This window comes from Pundamilia nyererei, unplaced genomic scaffold (assembly GCF_000239375.1).
Source record: "Pundamilia nyererei isolate P.nyererei 1_Seehausen unplaced genomic scaffold, PunNye1.0 scaffold00018, whole genome shotgun sequence".
In the NCBI taxonomy this organism is placed as follows: domain Eukaryota; kingdom Metazoa; phylum Chordata; class Actinopteri; order Cichliformes; family Cichlidae; genus Pundamilia; species Pundamilia nyererei.
The window spans coordinates 85,552-102,742 of record NW_005187419.1 but is presented as its reverse complement, the minus strand read 5'-3'; the positions used below and the strand labels follow the sequence as shown (position 1 = coordinate 102,742).

At 41.2% G+C, this 17,191-nt stretch overlaps 3 protein-coding genes across 6 annotated transcripts in view; 2 read left to right on the top strand and 1 right to left on the bottom strand.

The window, feature by feature from the left end:
* Positions 1–3,208: 3,208 nt before the first annotated feature.
* mgrn1b (mahogunin, ring finger 1b) lies at positions 3,209–11,108 on the top strand. Of its 2 annotated transcripts, XM_005725985.2 has the most exons (17): positions 3,209–3,585; positions 4,264–4,382; positions 4,508–4,596; positions 4,696–4,842; positions 5,454–5,571; positions 5,695–5,761; positions 6,372–6,415; positions 6,512–6,559; positions 6,959–7,027; positions 7,111–7,270; positions 7,374–7,483; positions 7,617–7,831; positions 8,213–8,324; positions 8,403–8,448; positions 8,535–8,639; positions 9,003–9,048; positions 9,303–9,370. In XM_005725985.2, the coding sequence occupies exons 1-16, from the start codon at positions 3,498–3,500 to the stop codon at positions 9,041–9,043; spliced, it is 1,578 nt and encodes a 525-aa protein (XP_005726042.1). In that variant the 5' UTR covers positions 3,209–3,497; the 3' UTR covers positions 9,044–9,048; positions 9,303–9,370. The 2 variants fall into 2 exon arrangements, with proteins under 2 accessions (XP_005726042.1, XP_005726041.1); XM_005725984.1 differs by lacking the exon at positions 9,003–9,048 and having other exon boundaries at positions 9,303–11,108.
* Positions 11,109–13,655: 2,547 nt separating this feature from the next.
* Positions 13,656–15,472, top strand: aanat2 (arylalkylamine N-acetyltransferase 2). Its single transcript, XM_005725980.1, has 3 exons — positions 13,656–14,163; positions 14,322–14,476; positions 14,576–15,472. Exons 1-3 carry the CDS (start codon positions 13,998–14,000, stop codon positions 14,879–14,881), a joined length of 627 nt encoding a protein of 208 aa, XP_005726037.1. The 5' UTR covers positions 13,656–13,997; the 3' UTR covers positions 14,882–15,472.
* Positions 15,355–17,191, bottom strand: part of rhbdf1a (rhomboid 5 homolog 1a (Drosophila)) — a 30,948-nt gene continuing 29,111 nt past the window's right edge. For 2 of the 3 annotated variants that reach the window (XM_005725981.2, XM_005725982.2), the window contains exons 18-19: positions 16,463–16,616; positions 15,355–16,339 (exon numbers count right to left, since the gene is read on the bottom strand). In XM_005725981.2, the coding sequence (XP_005726038.1) occupies positions 15,920–16,339; positions 16,463–16,616 (574 nt within the window). In that variant the 3' untranslated portion in view covers positions 15,355–15,919. The remainder of the gene's footprint in view (positions 16,340–16,462; positions 16,617–17,191) is intronic. The other variant, XM_005725983.1, reaches the window with a different exon arrangement.

Below are 17,191 nucleotides of genomic sequence, written 5' to 3'. Positions count from 1 at the left end.
AAAATGGGCTGACATATCCTGAGCATAACCATGTATAATATCCACAAAACTTAAAAAGAGGTTATACACACACACACAATATGGTAATATTATGTTGAAGCACAGTAATATCACTCTGCGAGGTTCCTGACTACGATAGCCATAATGCTCTGACAATCCATCAAGCGGTGCGGGTTCATAGCTTAGCAAAGTCGTACTAAAACTTTTTTTTTCTTAATTTTTGAGCACCAGTGTACCACACAAAATCGTTTCGAGGTCAGTAAGCACAACCAGAATTAATACATAAGAATTATAAGGGGCAGTGTCGATTTTTTCAGAAAATAAAAGGATTTAAAGAGCAACTTATTTTCCGAAAAACACGGTAATAACAACGGCCCGCTAGCATGCTCTAGCAAAAATTGTGCTTTGGTGTGTATCTGACGGACAAAAGCCAAATCAGTTCCACACCACTGAAGTTGCACCATTTTAACAAACCAATTCTGGTTCATCTGTTTCATTCAACGCCCTTCTCATTCTCGGTCGTTATGCTTTTTCTGCCATGTGCGTATGAAAACAAAGGCACTGCACATGTGCGTTTTACCCATATTGTATCGCGATATTTATCGTTGCCTAACATTATATCGGTATTACCGTGAAAGGTATGATATGGCCCAGCCCTACTATTCACTATTATTCTGCTGTGCTTTGATCTTTTATGACCTCTGATGTCCTTTAGCACCAAAAAGGTTGAGAACTGAACCAGCTTGTATCATTTCTGTGCTATGCTACATTCTTGTAGAGGTCTGTCTGTGTATCAGATAGTTACAACAAGATGTGGTAGAAGATGAAGCAAGTGGAAATAGCAAGGAAAATTAAAGTTGCTCTGACAGTGGTGAAAAATATGAGGAGAAGAGAGAGTGTGTTTAAAGATAAAGTCAATGTATTCTCTTTTGCTTATATAAATCAGGGTTGCACTGAAGGTGGAGCCTATCCCAGTTGGGCAACAGGTGATATTATATAAAGCTCTGAATAGGAAATTACTATATGTGAACCAGTCCATTTAACTTGCAAATTCCATCTATCTATCCATCCATTTTCTTCCACTTATGGGGGCAGCAGCCTAATCGGAGAATGCCAGACCTCCCTCTCCCCGGCCACCTCCTCAAGCCTTTCCAGTGGACCACCACTCAGTTCAGTTCAATTCAATTTTATTTATATAACGCCAAATCACAACAACAGTCGCCTCAAGGCGCTTTTGAATTGTAAGGTAGACCCTACAATAAACCTAAATATACCTAAATCTTTCAACTTGGGGCAGGAAGTTGTCCCTGACCTGGAGTGGTGACTCCATCCTTTTTCCAGCTGAGGACCAAATTATGAACAGAATGCGTGATAAAGGGCAACCCTGGTGGACTCCAACACCCACCAGAAACAGTATGCAGACAAAAGCTCATGCAACGGTTGAATAACGATCGAATGGCCTGACACCCCATACTCCGGAACACCTCCCATAAGACACTTCTGCCCAACCATGTAGACTGGTTGGGCAATTTCCCTTGCCCCCTCAAGTATCCTAAAGAGGGTGAAGCTGGTTCAGTGTTCCGCGACCGGGACAAAAACTGCATTGGTCCTCCTGTATCTGAGGTTTGACGGGCTCTCCTTTCGAGCACCCTGGCAAGACTTTCTTGGGGAGGCTGAGGAGTGTGATCCTCCTATAGTTGGAACACACCCTCCGGTCCCCTTTCTTGAAGATAGGAACCACCACCCAGGTCTGGTAATCAGGAGTTACAACCCCTGATCTCCACGCAACATTGTAGAGGTGTGCCAACCGAGACAGCTCAACAACAGCCAGAGCCTTCAGGAACCCAGGGCGAACCTCATCCACCCCGGGAGCCCTGCCACTAAGAAGTTATTTAACTGCCTCAGTGGCGTAACCCCCGGAGATAGACAAGTTGTCTCCCTTGTCCCCATATGCTGCTACCTTTACAGAAGATGTGTCAGGTGGTCCTCAAAGTATTCCTTCCAAAGCCCGACAATGTCTTCCTTCAAAGTCAGCAGCGTCTGGACTTCTTTAGGGTTCACAAGAAACTTAAAGAAGTCCAGACACTTTTCTTTCCAAGCTCCTTTGACTACGATGACGTGGAGCACTGAGAACCTCCACAGGTACACAATGTAGGTAAAGTACCACTTCCCCTTCTGAGTCGCCTGATGGTTTGCCAGAATCTCTTCAAGGCAGTCCAAAAGTGTTTTTCCATGGCCTCTCCGAACTCCTTCCACACACGAGTTTTTACTTCAACCACTGCTCGAGCTGTGTTCCTCTTGGCCTGTCGGTACCTATCAGCTGCCTCTGAAGTCCCACAGGCTAACAAAGCCCAATCAGACTCCTTCTTCAGCCTGATGGTTCCCTGTTTCCCTGCAGCTTCAGTGCAGCAGTTTTAGCAATGGAAACCACCAGACGTTTGCCCCTCACTGGGCCTGACTCTAGGGTCCCGAGAGGGTAACCAGTAACCCTATCCCAGGCAGGAACAGTTCCCTTGATCTTCTGCTTATAGGGGTTTTTGAATCCCTCTTTGGTCCCTCACCCAGGATCAATTTGGAGACCCTGCCAGGAGACAAAAAGCCCCCAACAACACACTGTGCTGCCATGTTATAAAGAAAAAGTTAAATAAAACACTTTTGATGGGAGAGATTTTTAAGCTGACAAGAGTGGTGACAATCAGTGAGCAGCATTATGCCTTGTCATCGTTTATAATTTTTTCCTAAAGCACACATGGGAAAATTATACAAGGAGCTAGAGGCCTGGGACTGGTAAAGGGCGACCAACATTTTTATAAAAGATAAACGAACCAACCCCACAAAAAATCATAACTATGCTAAGGAATCTCAAGATTTCTTCAGTGATTCTGTATTGAAAATTCCCTTCATCAGTGACCTAGGAAGTGCTACATATCAGTCAACTGGCAAGCTGTAGACTAATTTAAGTGCAACTACTTTGATAGACTTTTTTTATGTAATCTGTAACCATGCAATGCAGTTTGTTGCTCCTTTCTAACTTTATAGAAATCAGTATGACCCTCTGGGAAGCATCAACCCTAGGTCAAACATTTCCTACACGTAGTTCATACAGCGTTGAATTTGCTGGATTGGAGCTGACGCCCGTGCTCTGACACCTTCCCTTCGTTACTAAATTAGCTCCGTGTGGACCTCCGGGCAGTCCCTATACACAGAGCGAACGCTCCGGAACGCTCGGCGACAGCCAATCAGCGTGTCTCCCTGCTTTGTTAGCTCTCCTCTGGCAAAACAACAGCTCGTTTCGATTTGTTTTCCTTTTCGCCGCGTAGCCACCAAAAACAGAGCGAGTAAAATGTTAGAATAAATAAAGCGTGTATTTGTGTTTGGTGTTATTATCGTTTTGGTGTTAGTCTAGACTGAAGGCAGAGGAAGTTGGAACTGCCGACGCATCGTTCGCTGCTAGCTAACTGGAGCTAATATCGAGCGACCCAACAGAGAAAGCAGAGATGGGGTCCATCCTGAGTCGTAGAATCGCTGGTGTTGAAGACATCGATATTCAAGCCAACTCGGCTTACCGATTTCCACCGAAATCTGGTAAATGATCGTCAATGTCTCCGATGAAATCATATTCGTCATAAACACCCATCTTCCTAACTAGTGCGGTCTAAATGCGCTTTCTGCTAATGACCGTCAGCCGCGCAGACAAATAATGATTGTAAACATGTGATTGCGATTTTTATTTTTTTTTTTACCAATAGACGGTAACTTAATAAAACATTTTTGTCAGATTTACAGTATTTTCGGTGTGTCGGACATTGCTGCCACCGAGGATAAAGCACGATGGCTGTTTATTAGGCTATTACAGACAGACAGTCTTGATGTTCATCAGGATGATCATGAGTAGATGGACTTTTAAGAACTGAGGAATCATAGATGTTGACGTAGTGACCCTCTATGTCATCAAATGTTTCTCACCCTTTAAAGCAATAACCTTTAAACCACAGTTTGATAGCATATAGATCTTTTCACATTGTAAAAACAATGTGAAGATGAGTATATAAACTAGTTTAGCCACCATTTTATTGCTTGCCAAACTAGTTTTCTTAGCATTAACTGAATAATGGAAGTATTTTAAATTTGACAAATAGCTGAAAAGAATCAAAATTAAAGCTTCAAGGTTGCTGTGCTGCTTTTTCCGAAATGACTGCACTATTAAACATGAGTGCATCCAATCTGTTCATCGCTTTTTCTTTTAAAATATCTCACCTTCAGGGAATTATTTTGCCAGCCACTTTTTCATGGGAGGAGAAAAATTTGACACGCCACATCCAGAGGGATACCTTTTTGGGGAAAACATGGACCTGAATTTTCTTGGAAATAGGCCAGTGCAGGTGAAAACTGTTGTTTATTTAACCTGCTGTTTAGCACTGTATTTTCAACAGCAGTTTGACATTTCTTATCAATAAAATGGTCAGTAGAACTATTTCAATAATTTCAAATCCTTCTATTTCACTAGTTTCCATATGTAACACCTGCACCCCATGAGCCTGTGAAAACCCTGAGGAGTCTGGTGAACATCAGGAAGGATTCTTTGCGTTTGGTCAGGTAGTGATATAAAGGCACTATCACAATGAAACATCACCATAACAGTTTTAATGAAGCCAGTCACATTGGCCTAAGCCTTGTCAAATGTCTGGATTGTAGGTATAAAGATGACTCTGACACACTGGCGGAGGACGGCGGGAAACCAAAGGTCCAGTATGGTGTGGAGTTCACTTTTGATGCTGATGCTCGAGTGGCTATCACCCTCTACTGCCAGGCATTTGAGGAGTTCTCCAATGGCATGGCAGTGTAAGGATTTAATCTTACAATTAATACAATCAAATCATCATCTGGTTTTTTACTTATTAAATAAAAATCCATGCCGTGTGTGAAGTAAACAAAGATGGGGCACATGCATCTGCCTATGGGAGGATCAGTTGTACCTTTCACACAGACTGATACTGCTCTGACACAGCGTCTTCATGTTAATGTGAAGCAGTAACAACAAGAAACATTTAAATGCTGTTTTATGGGTGTGAGATTGAGCTCCAGAGCACAAAGTCTAGAATAGATGCAATGGGTCCTTAGCAACCACCAGTCACCATGGATACCAGATAAGACTCAGACAAAGACGAAAGTGATAGTCTGAAGTTGCCGTCTTATGAAACAAACAAGATGATCCATAAAATGACGGCGGCTGCTGCTGTTGTGCTTGGTTTTCTATTTTCTTTAGTTTGATTTTATTTAAAAAGTGTACTGAATTTCTTAATACATATAAGTGTTAGTTCACATTGAGTCTTCATTGCTGATGTCTGTATAAGTGCAGCAGCAAAAAGTTTCCAGGTTGTACTGGAATATTTCTTCCCTTTTCTGTCATTTCCAAAGTCAACTTTGATAGTTTTGCTGTCTTCTACATGTAGGTACAGCCCAAAGGATCCGTCGATGGCCTCTGAAACTGTGCATTACAAGCGGGGGGTGAGCCAGCAGTTCTCCATGCCGTCTTTTAAAATAGATTTCAGCGAATGGAAAGAAGAAGATGTAAGCATTTGCAGTAGTTAATGCATTTTGTAATCAGTTTAATTTAGGACATAAAAAAGCATTGCATCACCACGTTTGATTTGATATATGTCTTCTATTTATGTGTAACTGTCTCCTTTAAAGCTGAATTTTGACCTCGACCGAGGAGTGTTTCCCATGGTGATCCAAGCTGTGGTTGATGAAGGGGACGGTAAGTCACTGGAGCTGCACAGGACTAATACCAATACTGAGTCTGTTAAAAAGGGGACTGTTGAACTTTTTCTTACATTTTGTCTTCAATATATGCTACAGTTGTAGATGTTTACAGCAAACAAGGCCAAAGTTTTAGATAATTTGGTCAGTTTATGTACAGGTAATTCTTGTGAGCCAAAAGTTTAGGCATTTAGGTGCTCTAAGTGTTTGGTTTCTGACTCTTTTCTCTGCTCTTGCTTCTATATGATATCAGAGGAAGCAGATCTCCCTTATATAGTCATCTCAGGCAAACAGTTTTTCTCTTGTGAAAACAGGAGAGCCACCCCCATGAACTTTCTTTTTGGGATGAGCAGCCAATCAGAGGAAGGTTAGAAGGGAGGGTGACCTTCAAGAAAGAAAAGCTAAACTGCCTTGTTTAAGATAAAAAGAATTATTTTGAACTCTGAGTCATGCAAAGCTACTATAGTGGAGTCAAAAAAATAAAATTAAAAAGCTGGAAATCGTCTCTCAATGGGCTCCTTTTTAACATTTGAAAGTAATGGACTACGATCACAGTTTAATTGTTACCTCAACATTTGTAATAATCTTGATGTTTTGTTTTTTCCAAGATTGCCTTGGACATGCCCATGTGCTTTTGGCAGCATTTGAAAGAGTATGTATATGTTAAAAAACAATAAATAATTTTAACATGTAGAGAGCATGTTTACTATTTATATGAGCTAAAACATGTCTTGTCCCCCCCCCCCAGCATGTTGATGGGAGTTTCTCAGTGAAACCTCTGAAGCAGAAGCAAATTGTAAGTTTATAAAGGTTTTTATTTCAGTCTTGTTTTATTATAAGTTATTGAAGTTTAGAGTAAAGTCATATTTGAGCCGTTAGTTATTTATCCAGCCCATGTGTGGCATGTTTCTATCAAAGAGCAGGTGAAAGGTGGATGTTTCAGCCTGTGAAAGCATGTGAGCAGATGTGTGCCAATCTCTAAAGTAGACTTGATTGTAAACCTGCGCTTTAGACTCTGAATGTATTTATTTATTCTACATTTGAGCGACAAGCACTACTTTAATGTTATTAAGTATACATAACAGATTTACAGTCATTTGTAGTGAATGGGTTTTCTTTCAAACTTTTAAGAATATGTGGATATTTTTTTTTATAAAATCTAAATGTTGAATTTCATTTTTTACTTTTTTCTCAGGTGGACCGTGTAAGCTACCTCTTGCAGGAGATTTATGGAATCGAGAACAAAAACAACCAAGAAACTAAGGTTGGAATTGCTAACTGAGAAGAATCACGATGTTGGAAAAATTTGGCTGTGATTGATTTGTAAGCCTTTTTGTTCTTCTTTAGCCATCTGATGATGAGAACAGTGACAACAGCAACGAGTGCGTCGTCTGTTTGTCTGACCTGCGAGACACGCTTATCCTGCCCTGCAGACACCTTTGTCTCTGCAACTCCTGTGCGGACACTCTGCGGTACCAGGCCAACAACTGCCCCATCTGCAGGCTGCGTAAGAAGTGTTACTTTCTTAAAAAAAAAAAAGTTGTGTCATGCTATATGAGCAGGTTTAGATTCAATCAATGAATTCATTAATGAATGTATCTGCTTTCCAGCCTTCAGAGCCTTGCTTCAGATCAGAGCTGTAAGGAAAAAGCCTGGAGCTCTTTCTCCCGTGTCCTTTAGTCCAGTTCTGGCTCAGACTATGGACCACGATGAGCACTCAGTAAGATATACGTTTTTAACCAGCTGTGCATCTTACCTAACTGCATTAACTGTGAAAATTTTTTTTGGAAATCTTTATTATAATATTAAGATCAACAATAAATCCACTTTTCTCTTTCACTGACTTTTTGCAGGGCACAGACTCAGTTCCTCCTGGCTTCGAGCCCATCTCACTGTTAGAGGCCCTGAATGGTTTGCGCTCGGTGTCTCCTGCCATCCCATCAGCCCCCCTCTATGACGACATCAATTTCTCTGGGGGTCTGGGAGGGGACAACAGACAGTTAAGCTCTCCAGAGCATTTAAGCGATGGAAGTCTGCAGAAAGGCAAAGTCAGCAAGTCACCTGACAGGTAATCTAAGACATAAAATCTTTACTGCAAGTAATCTGGTTTAGGTAGGAAATTGGATAGCATGTAATGGTGTCAAACATCATTTCCCATGAGACTCTGCCAGTAATCAGATTTACCCCTTTATCCATTTCCTGTAAAGAGCTGTGTTTTTAGTTAATCTTTATGCCTCCAGCAAATTTTCTTTTTTAGAGGAAAATTTAGAGCTGACATAATCATGTAAAATGGGCCTGTTAGAGGCTAAAGGCCCAAGGGCTTATCTAAGGGCTAGAATATTTTTGTCAAAGTCAAATTCTGTGCATGAATGTCACCGTGAATAATTAAATTACCACTTCTAATAGTATAGTTAAGTATTTCTTATTTTTCTGCATTGTTCCCCTCCAGCACCCTGAGGTCTCCATCGTCTCCAATCCAGGAGGAGGATGAAGAGAAGCTGTCGGAGATGTCTGATGCTCAGCCACACACTCTTCTGTCCAGTAGCCCCGCCCCCACAGATGTAAGCTTCTTCTTCACTAACTGACATTAAGCTCTGACACCAGTACAGACAAAAACCTACCTTCCTTTATTCTTCCAGGCCACAGCGACTGAGGACGTGGCAGAATCCCTGTCTCCAGATGAAGGTGAGTTTTCTCCTTTGGTTCTCAGTGAACAGTCAGTGATGTGTTTGAGTGACAGTGATGACATTCTGGACTTTGTTGGTATCCAGAGGACAGGATGCATTCTGGAGGAGACATTCTGCAGGACTGCATCAGTGAACACAGTAGCTTGACCAAAACAGAGAGTGACCCACCAGGTGATCTGTCTTTGCCAGGTAAGAGATTTTCCATCTGGGACGAAGAACAAAAAAAAGCCCTTACAAGGATCCTTTTAATTAAGGAAGAAGTGATAAAAATGAAAGATGTGTCATTTCTTAAACTTTGGACCTGTACTTTCCGATGAAAGCTTAGAGCAAATCAGGTCTTCACAAAGTGAAGACTTGTCACTGTTGACTGGAAGTTAAATATTCCCTCTGGTACTTTAGCTCAGTGTCTTTCTTCTTTAACCCTGGACTTTAAGGCTGCAATTCTGTGTGCTTTGCCTCTAACGTGTGTGCTCTGGTGCTTCTGTGTGTTATCTACCCCCCCTCTTCTGTTCCCTGCCATCTTGTCTCTTTTTACCATCTCACTTTGGCCAGCTCTAGGTCCTGATTCCTGCTCTATTGGTATGGAGGAATAACTGTGGTATGTAGGCTTTCCTGTCTGCTCTGCTTCTCTGTGTATGAGCTCTACTGATGATAATGGTAACATTCACTGCTATCATTCACAGCTAGAAACCTCCCCCCAGCAGTGATATGTTCTGTTATGATCAACAATTTACTGCCTGCAAGGCCAAACTGGTGTAGAACAGTTTGTTCTCCTACTGAAAGTCTGAAAGGAAACTTCACTTTTAACTATGTTTCTTATCTATTGATTGTTTCCCCTTTTTCCAACCCCAGGGTCATCAGAAAGCCTGAAAAGTCAGAGCACAAACTGCTCCAGCCAGCCTCTCCTGTGTCCCACGAGCAGCCTTCATATGGAAGATGAACATCTCATCCACTAACTCCTCCCACCTTTGCTTCAGAGATCATCCAGCTCTTTCATTCCTTTCACCCCCACAGCTCAGTCTTCTGCTTGCGTGATCAGAGCTGACAACATCCCCGAAAGGAAGTTAACAAGAGTGAGGCAGGACTCTGTTTATTCCATCAGCATCTCTTGACAAAACAAAAGAAATTGGACGGTCGCAAAGATGTTTGTGATGGCTTGTTCTATGACTGAAGTTTAAAAAAGAAAGATCAACTCCCCCCAGCTTTTTATTAACTCTCGAATGGTCTTCAGTCGTCTAGTTGTTGTTTAGTACTGTTTATTCCAGAGAAATTTCACTACCTGTCATGGTGGTGCTTTTAAGCGCACTTACTTTAAATTAACGCTGTATCAAAGTTTTTGACACTAAATTCTAAAGAATTCATAAATAAGGATTGTGTTTGGAAACCAGTGAAACACTTTAATGACTTGACACTTTAATCGTTTTATTCCTGTCAGGCTGATTTATGGGCTAAAGTTTGTATTACTTGTGTATCCGTGTGGCCATTTGAGGTGATTTTGCTCTCCCAACAAAATCAGTTATAATTCATTCCTCACAACAAAAGTATATAATGACATATGTCTTAAGCTGTCTGCTGTCTAAAACATCAACACATGGTTTTATCATTTCAAACTATATATCTATGTATTACAACTAGAGTCCTGTGTAGTTGCCTTTAAAATTGTACATTTTTTTATATATATATTATATAATATATAAAAAAATATAAATAAAGGAACTACATTCAGTTAACATGCACAATATTTAAGACTTTGATAATCAAAAAGAGCTACAGATTTACATCCTAACAGCTGAACTCAAAGATAGCTAAAGCCTGCTACAAGCATAGATGCTGCACCTACATGTTTGCTGACTTAGTGTGGCACAGTAAGGGTGCTCGTGGTATATGTGGCAACTTTCTACAGTCCCTTTTTTTCTGTGGCAATGCCAGTGTCTGCTTCTGTGATGTAGCTGCAAAAAAAGGGGTCACGTGTTTGTGTGGCTGCAGCGACTGTACTTACCTTGGTTGTGTACGTGTAGCACACTGCATATAGATCTATGTGCCTTGAATTAATGTGGCTGCCTGCTTGTTGCAATGGACATTAGTGTTCTTAAAAATGCCACAGTATACAACAGTTTCAGCCCGTAGACAGGATTTTTTTTATGCTGATGTACAGAGCCTTTTTTTCGTATCGCAAACTTCATGCTACTGGAAAAACGTATGTTGTTATTGAGCAATATTCAATTGAACTGTTCATTTACTATGTTATTGCCATGTGTTGATTATGCATTCAATATTAGTGTTTAGGTTCAAGTGGGTTCTCCTCGTAACAATTGTGTTTTTGAAAGGAAGGCATCCAATGCAATAGATGCAAAGGCAAATGCATCTTAATAATTGGGCTCGCATTTGCATGTGAATTTGTAGATGCTTAAACCTCTGACTCCTTTGAATGCTTTTTTTTTTTAACTTTTGGTAACGTGCTTATTTTGTCTTTACCCCCTCCTTTTCTGTGCCATTTCAACTTGACACTGTGCCTTCCTGTTCTGACCACTGTTGACCTGGTATCCAGGATAACTCCACACTAAGTGGTATTTGGCTCTCTGTAAAATCAATACCTGTCTCTTCCCGTGTGTGTATAGCAGCATGTGTATAACAATAAAGAAAGAGTCATTACTTCAACTGCAAGTTGTTTGCTGATCATCTCAAGAACACAATTCTATTAAGACAATATTATGCTGTAGAGCTCACAGATTACAGTTTAATGCTGACAAATGTACAAGTTTTTGACAGTAAAACAGTGACATTTGCTACTGTGTAGATGTAGGAAATTAGCCCAGAAGTTTAAGGATTCAGAGTTTTACAAGGCAATTACAAGCATCGTGAAGAAAAGCACACACGTTTAGTAGTGGATGAAGAACATAAGAGATGTAAAATGATGTTTGCAGTCATCACTCAATATCAATTAAATCTGTCAAGCTTCAGATGAAGATGTTGGTCCTGAAATTGATAAAAACATACAAATCTGTGTTCTTTAAATGTAGACAAATACTTGGTCGCACTCAAAAAGGTTCAGTGATAGCACAGTTTCCTATGTTATGCACTGCGTCATGTAAACGGATGAAAAGCAAAGAAAAATTCAAAGCTATCAAAGTCTGTCTTCTCTTTTTTTTTTTTTTTTTTTGCTGTGTGCACAATAGCAAACAGAATACTGGCAAGTCTAGTATCAATAAATATTATGTATATTATCAAATAAAATTTAAAGTGTGCGTACTCCGTTTCTGTCATTATGAAGACCAAGCACCTGACACAGGGTTTTAGAATTACACTTAAGCACTCTGCTACTTTGGATTATATCTTTTATTGTGTATAAACATGACAATAAGGAGTCTTCTGTCACTGTGAACACTGCTCTCTACTGGCCACATGGCCAAGGAAACGTGTAGCTTTGGATCACATTTCAGTGTATTTTTCACAGTGAGCGTTGACTGTGAAGAAGGTCTGAGTGAATTCTCTATCCTGAACCTACATATGCATGAATGTGCAAATATATGTATGATAACACACATAGGAGGTTACACCCATATTAAAATAAACAATTAAATCACCAGAACATCTAAAACATGAAGTCTAGTCTGATATTTAAATAAATGGATATAATGTATCCCAGAAGAATAAATAAATGAACGACAGCTCATTTCAGTAAGAATTTTCCACCCGTCTGATGCAAAATGTCTCAGAGCTTTTCTGCAGTCATGATTAGCTGCTGCCCAGCTCAGACAACAACAGCTGTAAGCCAGTTTAAAGTTTAATGAGGATTCGGTTACACAAGCTCGCTTCAAGCTAGCCTGTAAAAACATAATACACTGTAGAAATGTGCATGTGTGCAGTATGTGTGTATCCACACACACACACGCGCGCACACATTAGATTAGATCTATGACACTTTGGTCAGTGGGTCAGCGAGGCTAAATTACATAACGTCAGAGTTTAATAAGCTTTCACATGCTTACACCTTTGAGCGTCAGAGGTCCGTTTCCTTTTCTAAATTTGTCTGAATGAGTGAAAGTCAACTCTGTCACTGTTTAACTGTAACAGTGTGTTCAGCACTGACAGATTCCTAGGTCAGAAAAGGTAACGCAATCTCTGGCTGTGTACATGCCTGACATCTGATGATCCGGCTCACATAGATGTTCTTGTATTTGTGATTAGCAGGCTGTCCAGATAACACAGAATAAATGAGATTTACAAAACATCATTACAGCCCAAGGCCAAAGGGAGGAGTGGTATGAAGCAGTAATCCCTAATAATAATGTTCCTTTTTTAATAGTTGAGGCCATTTGGAGAAAGTATTTGTACAGCCAAATAACTGCAGTATAAAATATAAAACTCTTGGGGCCAGAGAAATAAGGCTTTCTTTTTTCAGTCTTAACAAAGGAAAATCCAATGAAAAAGTTTATTAGATGAAGAAGTTTAGGAATGCAATTCATACACATCCACAGAATTTGTGATATAGAGCACTGTGGTTTTATTTCATGACATGAAGTGGTTTGCTGTAGAGTGAACTCAAAGTGTCCTTTGAAATTCTACTGTTGTGCTGACAGCTAAACACGTCTGTGTAAACAGGTTTACCCAAGGCCAGCTGATGCTCGTGCGCTCTCATTTAATTAGCCTGTGCTAAATCTCTTTAAGGCATGAAATCACCCCCACAGCAATCCGCATAAAATCTCTCCTCCTTACTCGGTTCAGTCAAAGTAGCCCGGACGCCCTTGGTCTCTAAAAACACGAGCATCACCACAACAGTCACACCATGTCCTGCACATCCCCACGCTGAACAAGACAAAACCCAGAGGACATGCAAATGTGCATGTGCCAATATCCATGTGCCCATGAAAACTAGTATCTCAACAACACGCTTTTTTTCATACTGAAGGTTCACAGTTTTACAATTAATCTGCCTGAGTTATTCCATCTGTGCAGGCAGGATATTACCATTACAAAAAGATATTCTAACACAGAGGGAAAAACTAAAAAAAGACTTCTGTAACTACTCTGACACGAGGTTGATTCAAATGTTTATCTCAGTGTTGGAATGATTAAAGCTTTCTGAATACTAATAAGTAAAAAATTCTCACTGAACTGCTGCAGCTACAGACTTGTCAATCTCTTAATGTGGCAGTGCAAACCAAATCCAAAGTATAAAGCGCATAAAAAATACAGCAAGAACAATAAAGTCTGCTGTTTAACGTTAGAGGATTTAAAGACTTCGGTGGCACGTGCACAGACAGCTATCCTACTTGGAAGCAGCCACTTAGAGATCAGTTAAAAAAGAGGAGGAGGGAGAGAGAGTGGGGGAGGCGAGAAGGTCAGCATCTTGCCAGCTGAGGTGACTAAGACTGGACTCAGAGCTGTGGGAAAAGCAGGACACGGGAGGTTTTGTTTGCAGGGTTTAACTTTATCTGACTGCTACTAAAAGTTCTAGTAGAAAAAGGCTGGAAAAAAGGAGACAGACTCACAGGAGGAACTGTGTGAAATAATCAGAAGCTCCTGTTGTTGCTGTATTGAGGCATCATGACACAACAGGTCAGTGGCTTACTGTTCTTCAAACCCTTCTTTCAGAAGACACCTGTCAGGGTGGACAGCTCTCTGCAACAGAGGCGGCACACACTCCCAGCCAGCGAGTTCAGGAACCTCACACCACAGGATGCCATCAGTGTGTTCGAGATTGAAAGAGAAGGCAAGTCATTAGGCAAGATCGTTGCATTTCATATAAGCAACATATTAATGTGTAACTTCATCTTAGTGCCATTTACAGAGTTAGTGAGAGCATATTTCTTTCATGCTTTCATTTTCATTCCTCCCACAAACTGACGCACTCTCTAAAATCCTCCCCAGCATTTATATCTGTGTCTGGAGAGTGTCCACTTACCCTGGATGAAGTTCTTAACTTCCTGGGTCAGTGCCCTGAGCTGTCTCTGGGCTGGTTTGAAGAGGGACAGCTGGTAGCTTTCATCATCGGCTCTGGCTGGGACAAGGAGAGGCTTTCACAGGTATTTCACAATTGCCTGATTTTGGTGAAATGACTGTGATTCTGTGGCTCATTCATTTTCTTTTTTCTTTTTTTAATAACATTACTTCTATTTAACCAGGAGGCCATGACTCAGCATGTCCCAGACAGCTCCACTGTGCACATCCATGTGCTGTCTGTGCACCGCCACTGTCGCCAGCAGGGAAAGGGCTCCATCATCTTGTGGCGCTACTTGCAGTACGTGAGCTGCATGCCAGGCCTTCGTCGAGCTCTGCTGATCTGCGAGGATTTCCTCGTGCCCTTCTACCTCAAGGCTGGCTTCAAGGAGATAGGGCCATCAGCCATCACGGTATCTAACATGCACTTCCAAGAGATGGAGTACACTCTATCTGGACAGGCGTACTCACGGCGGAACAGCGACTGCTAGTCCTTCAATCCTTACCCTGCACTCTCCACTCCACTTATTTCTAACATGGACTCTTGTCAAGCACAAAATACTGCAGCAGGAGAAAAGAGGACACGAATATAGCTGGCCTGGGTTCGGTATCCTAATGCGTCCCCTGATCCACTGAACATGGAGTTAAGTCTGTGTTAAGGCCTGAGGGGAACAACAGTGGATTTAGGTGCTCAAGCAACAAAATGAACCTGTTGCTTTTCTCAGTTATCTATTTATCTAGTCTTCTGTCACTTGTACAATAGATTAATAATGTTTTTAATTATTATAGAAGGCAATTACTGTAAACAACATCTCAGTGTAAATACAATTCTATTTTTATAAACCATACAAATCCAAGCTGTAATACAATCCCATAGCTTGTTGCGGTTTTGTTTGAATTCTTATGAGTTTAAATACTTTAAAGCGATCTTCATCATGTGCTCAAGCAGGAGAGGCAGACATTTTTATTTTGTAGATTTTTTTTTACTTTTCTTTTCAAATACATGTGAGTAGACAGGTAGCTAAAACACTACCGTGTTCAAAACAGTAATCACTTCTTGAGAAGCAATAAAAAAAAAAAAAGGAGAGATAACATTCGAGTGCTCAGCATAATGTAACAAAAATATGGCAGTAGTTGGTACATTTATCAACAAGGCACCAAAGGTATCAATATCTGATTTTTGTCCCTGCTTTTGTATGAGGTTGCCTGGATAATAATATTAATAAATCTTTTGCCTGGAGGGTGAATGTACAAAAAAAGGGGAAAGAAAATCTTCATTGTTCCAGCGCTGGCTTTTCTCATTTCTGCAGGACAGCTAGGTGTTTTGGTGAGGTTCACAAGTGCCTTAGCTTTGTTTCACTGGACAGTGAAGGAGTGATGATGAAAATAAGTCCTTATGATGAGTGGTATGGGTATTCATATTGAGTAAAATAACACAAGCATATTATCATAGTCCACATAGAAGAGGGAGACAATCCCCCAGCCAGTCCGTGTCTTTTGACCTGATGCCTTCCTGCAGTGCTCACACTTCAGTGGAGGTGAGCGTTGAGGTCATACTTCTCGCAGAACTTGTCTGTAAAGGGTATGCAGGTGAGCAACTCGCACCATTCACACTTGATTGGGTAGACGTAGAAGAGCACCACGAGGCCTGAAAAGAGTCCAACAAACACCAGCAGGAAGATGATAATCTGGCAGCGTTTGCGGTACAGGTCCATGCGGCCAAAGCTGATGTAGGGTAGGAAGGCGAAGGACAGGAAGAAGCCAGAGATGAAGCCACAAATGTGGGCAAAATTGTCGATCCAGGGCAGCAGCCCAAAGGCAAAGAGGAAGAGCACCACACACAGCAGCTTGGTGAAGGCCCTCCAGGGCTGGGCCAGGATCTGCCAGCTCTGAAACAGCTCCACAAACAGGCAGGCCAGAATCCCAAACTGCGAGCCAGCTGGACCCACCTGAGACAAAGACAGCATCGAGGGACACAGGCTTGAGAAAACACAATGAGCTGTTCAGTCTTTTATATCTGATCAAAATTACTTGTCATTTTGTGAAAGGTATTGTGTCTAGCTGGTGATCACCTCTGCTCTGTAGGGCAGGAAAATGGCTGAAGCTAAGTTGCCAGTGATGCCACTGAGTATGTAAATGATTGAAATGCGCAACCAGCCTGCCAGCTTCTCCAGATCCCTCAGGATGGTCATCTGGAAAGCCACCGACACCAGGCAGTGAAGGATTCTGGGAGGACAGACAATGACAAATAGTTCATATGTGTGACGAGTGTGATGCGCGAGTGAATGTGGGTGAAAAGCTGCACGTGTTGGGAAGATAATCCCTCTGTGTTGAAGAGGCAAGCCCCTCAAGTGCCGAGTGGGAATGACTTTGCTCAACAGCAAAATCAGCCTCCATCTCACTGAAGCTTAATGAGTTCGTGTAGCGAGGGCACTTTGTTTAATTACCCAGGAGAGAGATAAGAGACTGAATAAATATGAAGCACTGCTCTTCTTAAGGTCAGCTCTTTGTGCTGCCTGACTGACAGGTCTAAACTACACCAAAGAGAAACTGACAGTCTGATATATACTGCGAATAACTGCAAGTAATGAATACGTGGAACACATGGAAAACAGCTGGAGTAACTTTAGCCAACTGCATATGAGGCACTGCTGGTTCATCTGATAAGAAGATTGCCCCTATCTCTCTAATGATATTGTATTATAATAACATTATTATATATACACTTTTAAACAGGAATAAAGACAGAGAACAATTAAATCCCCCCAACAATGGAGGGGAGAACAGAGCTTCCCTTGAAT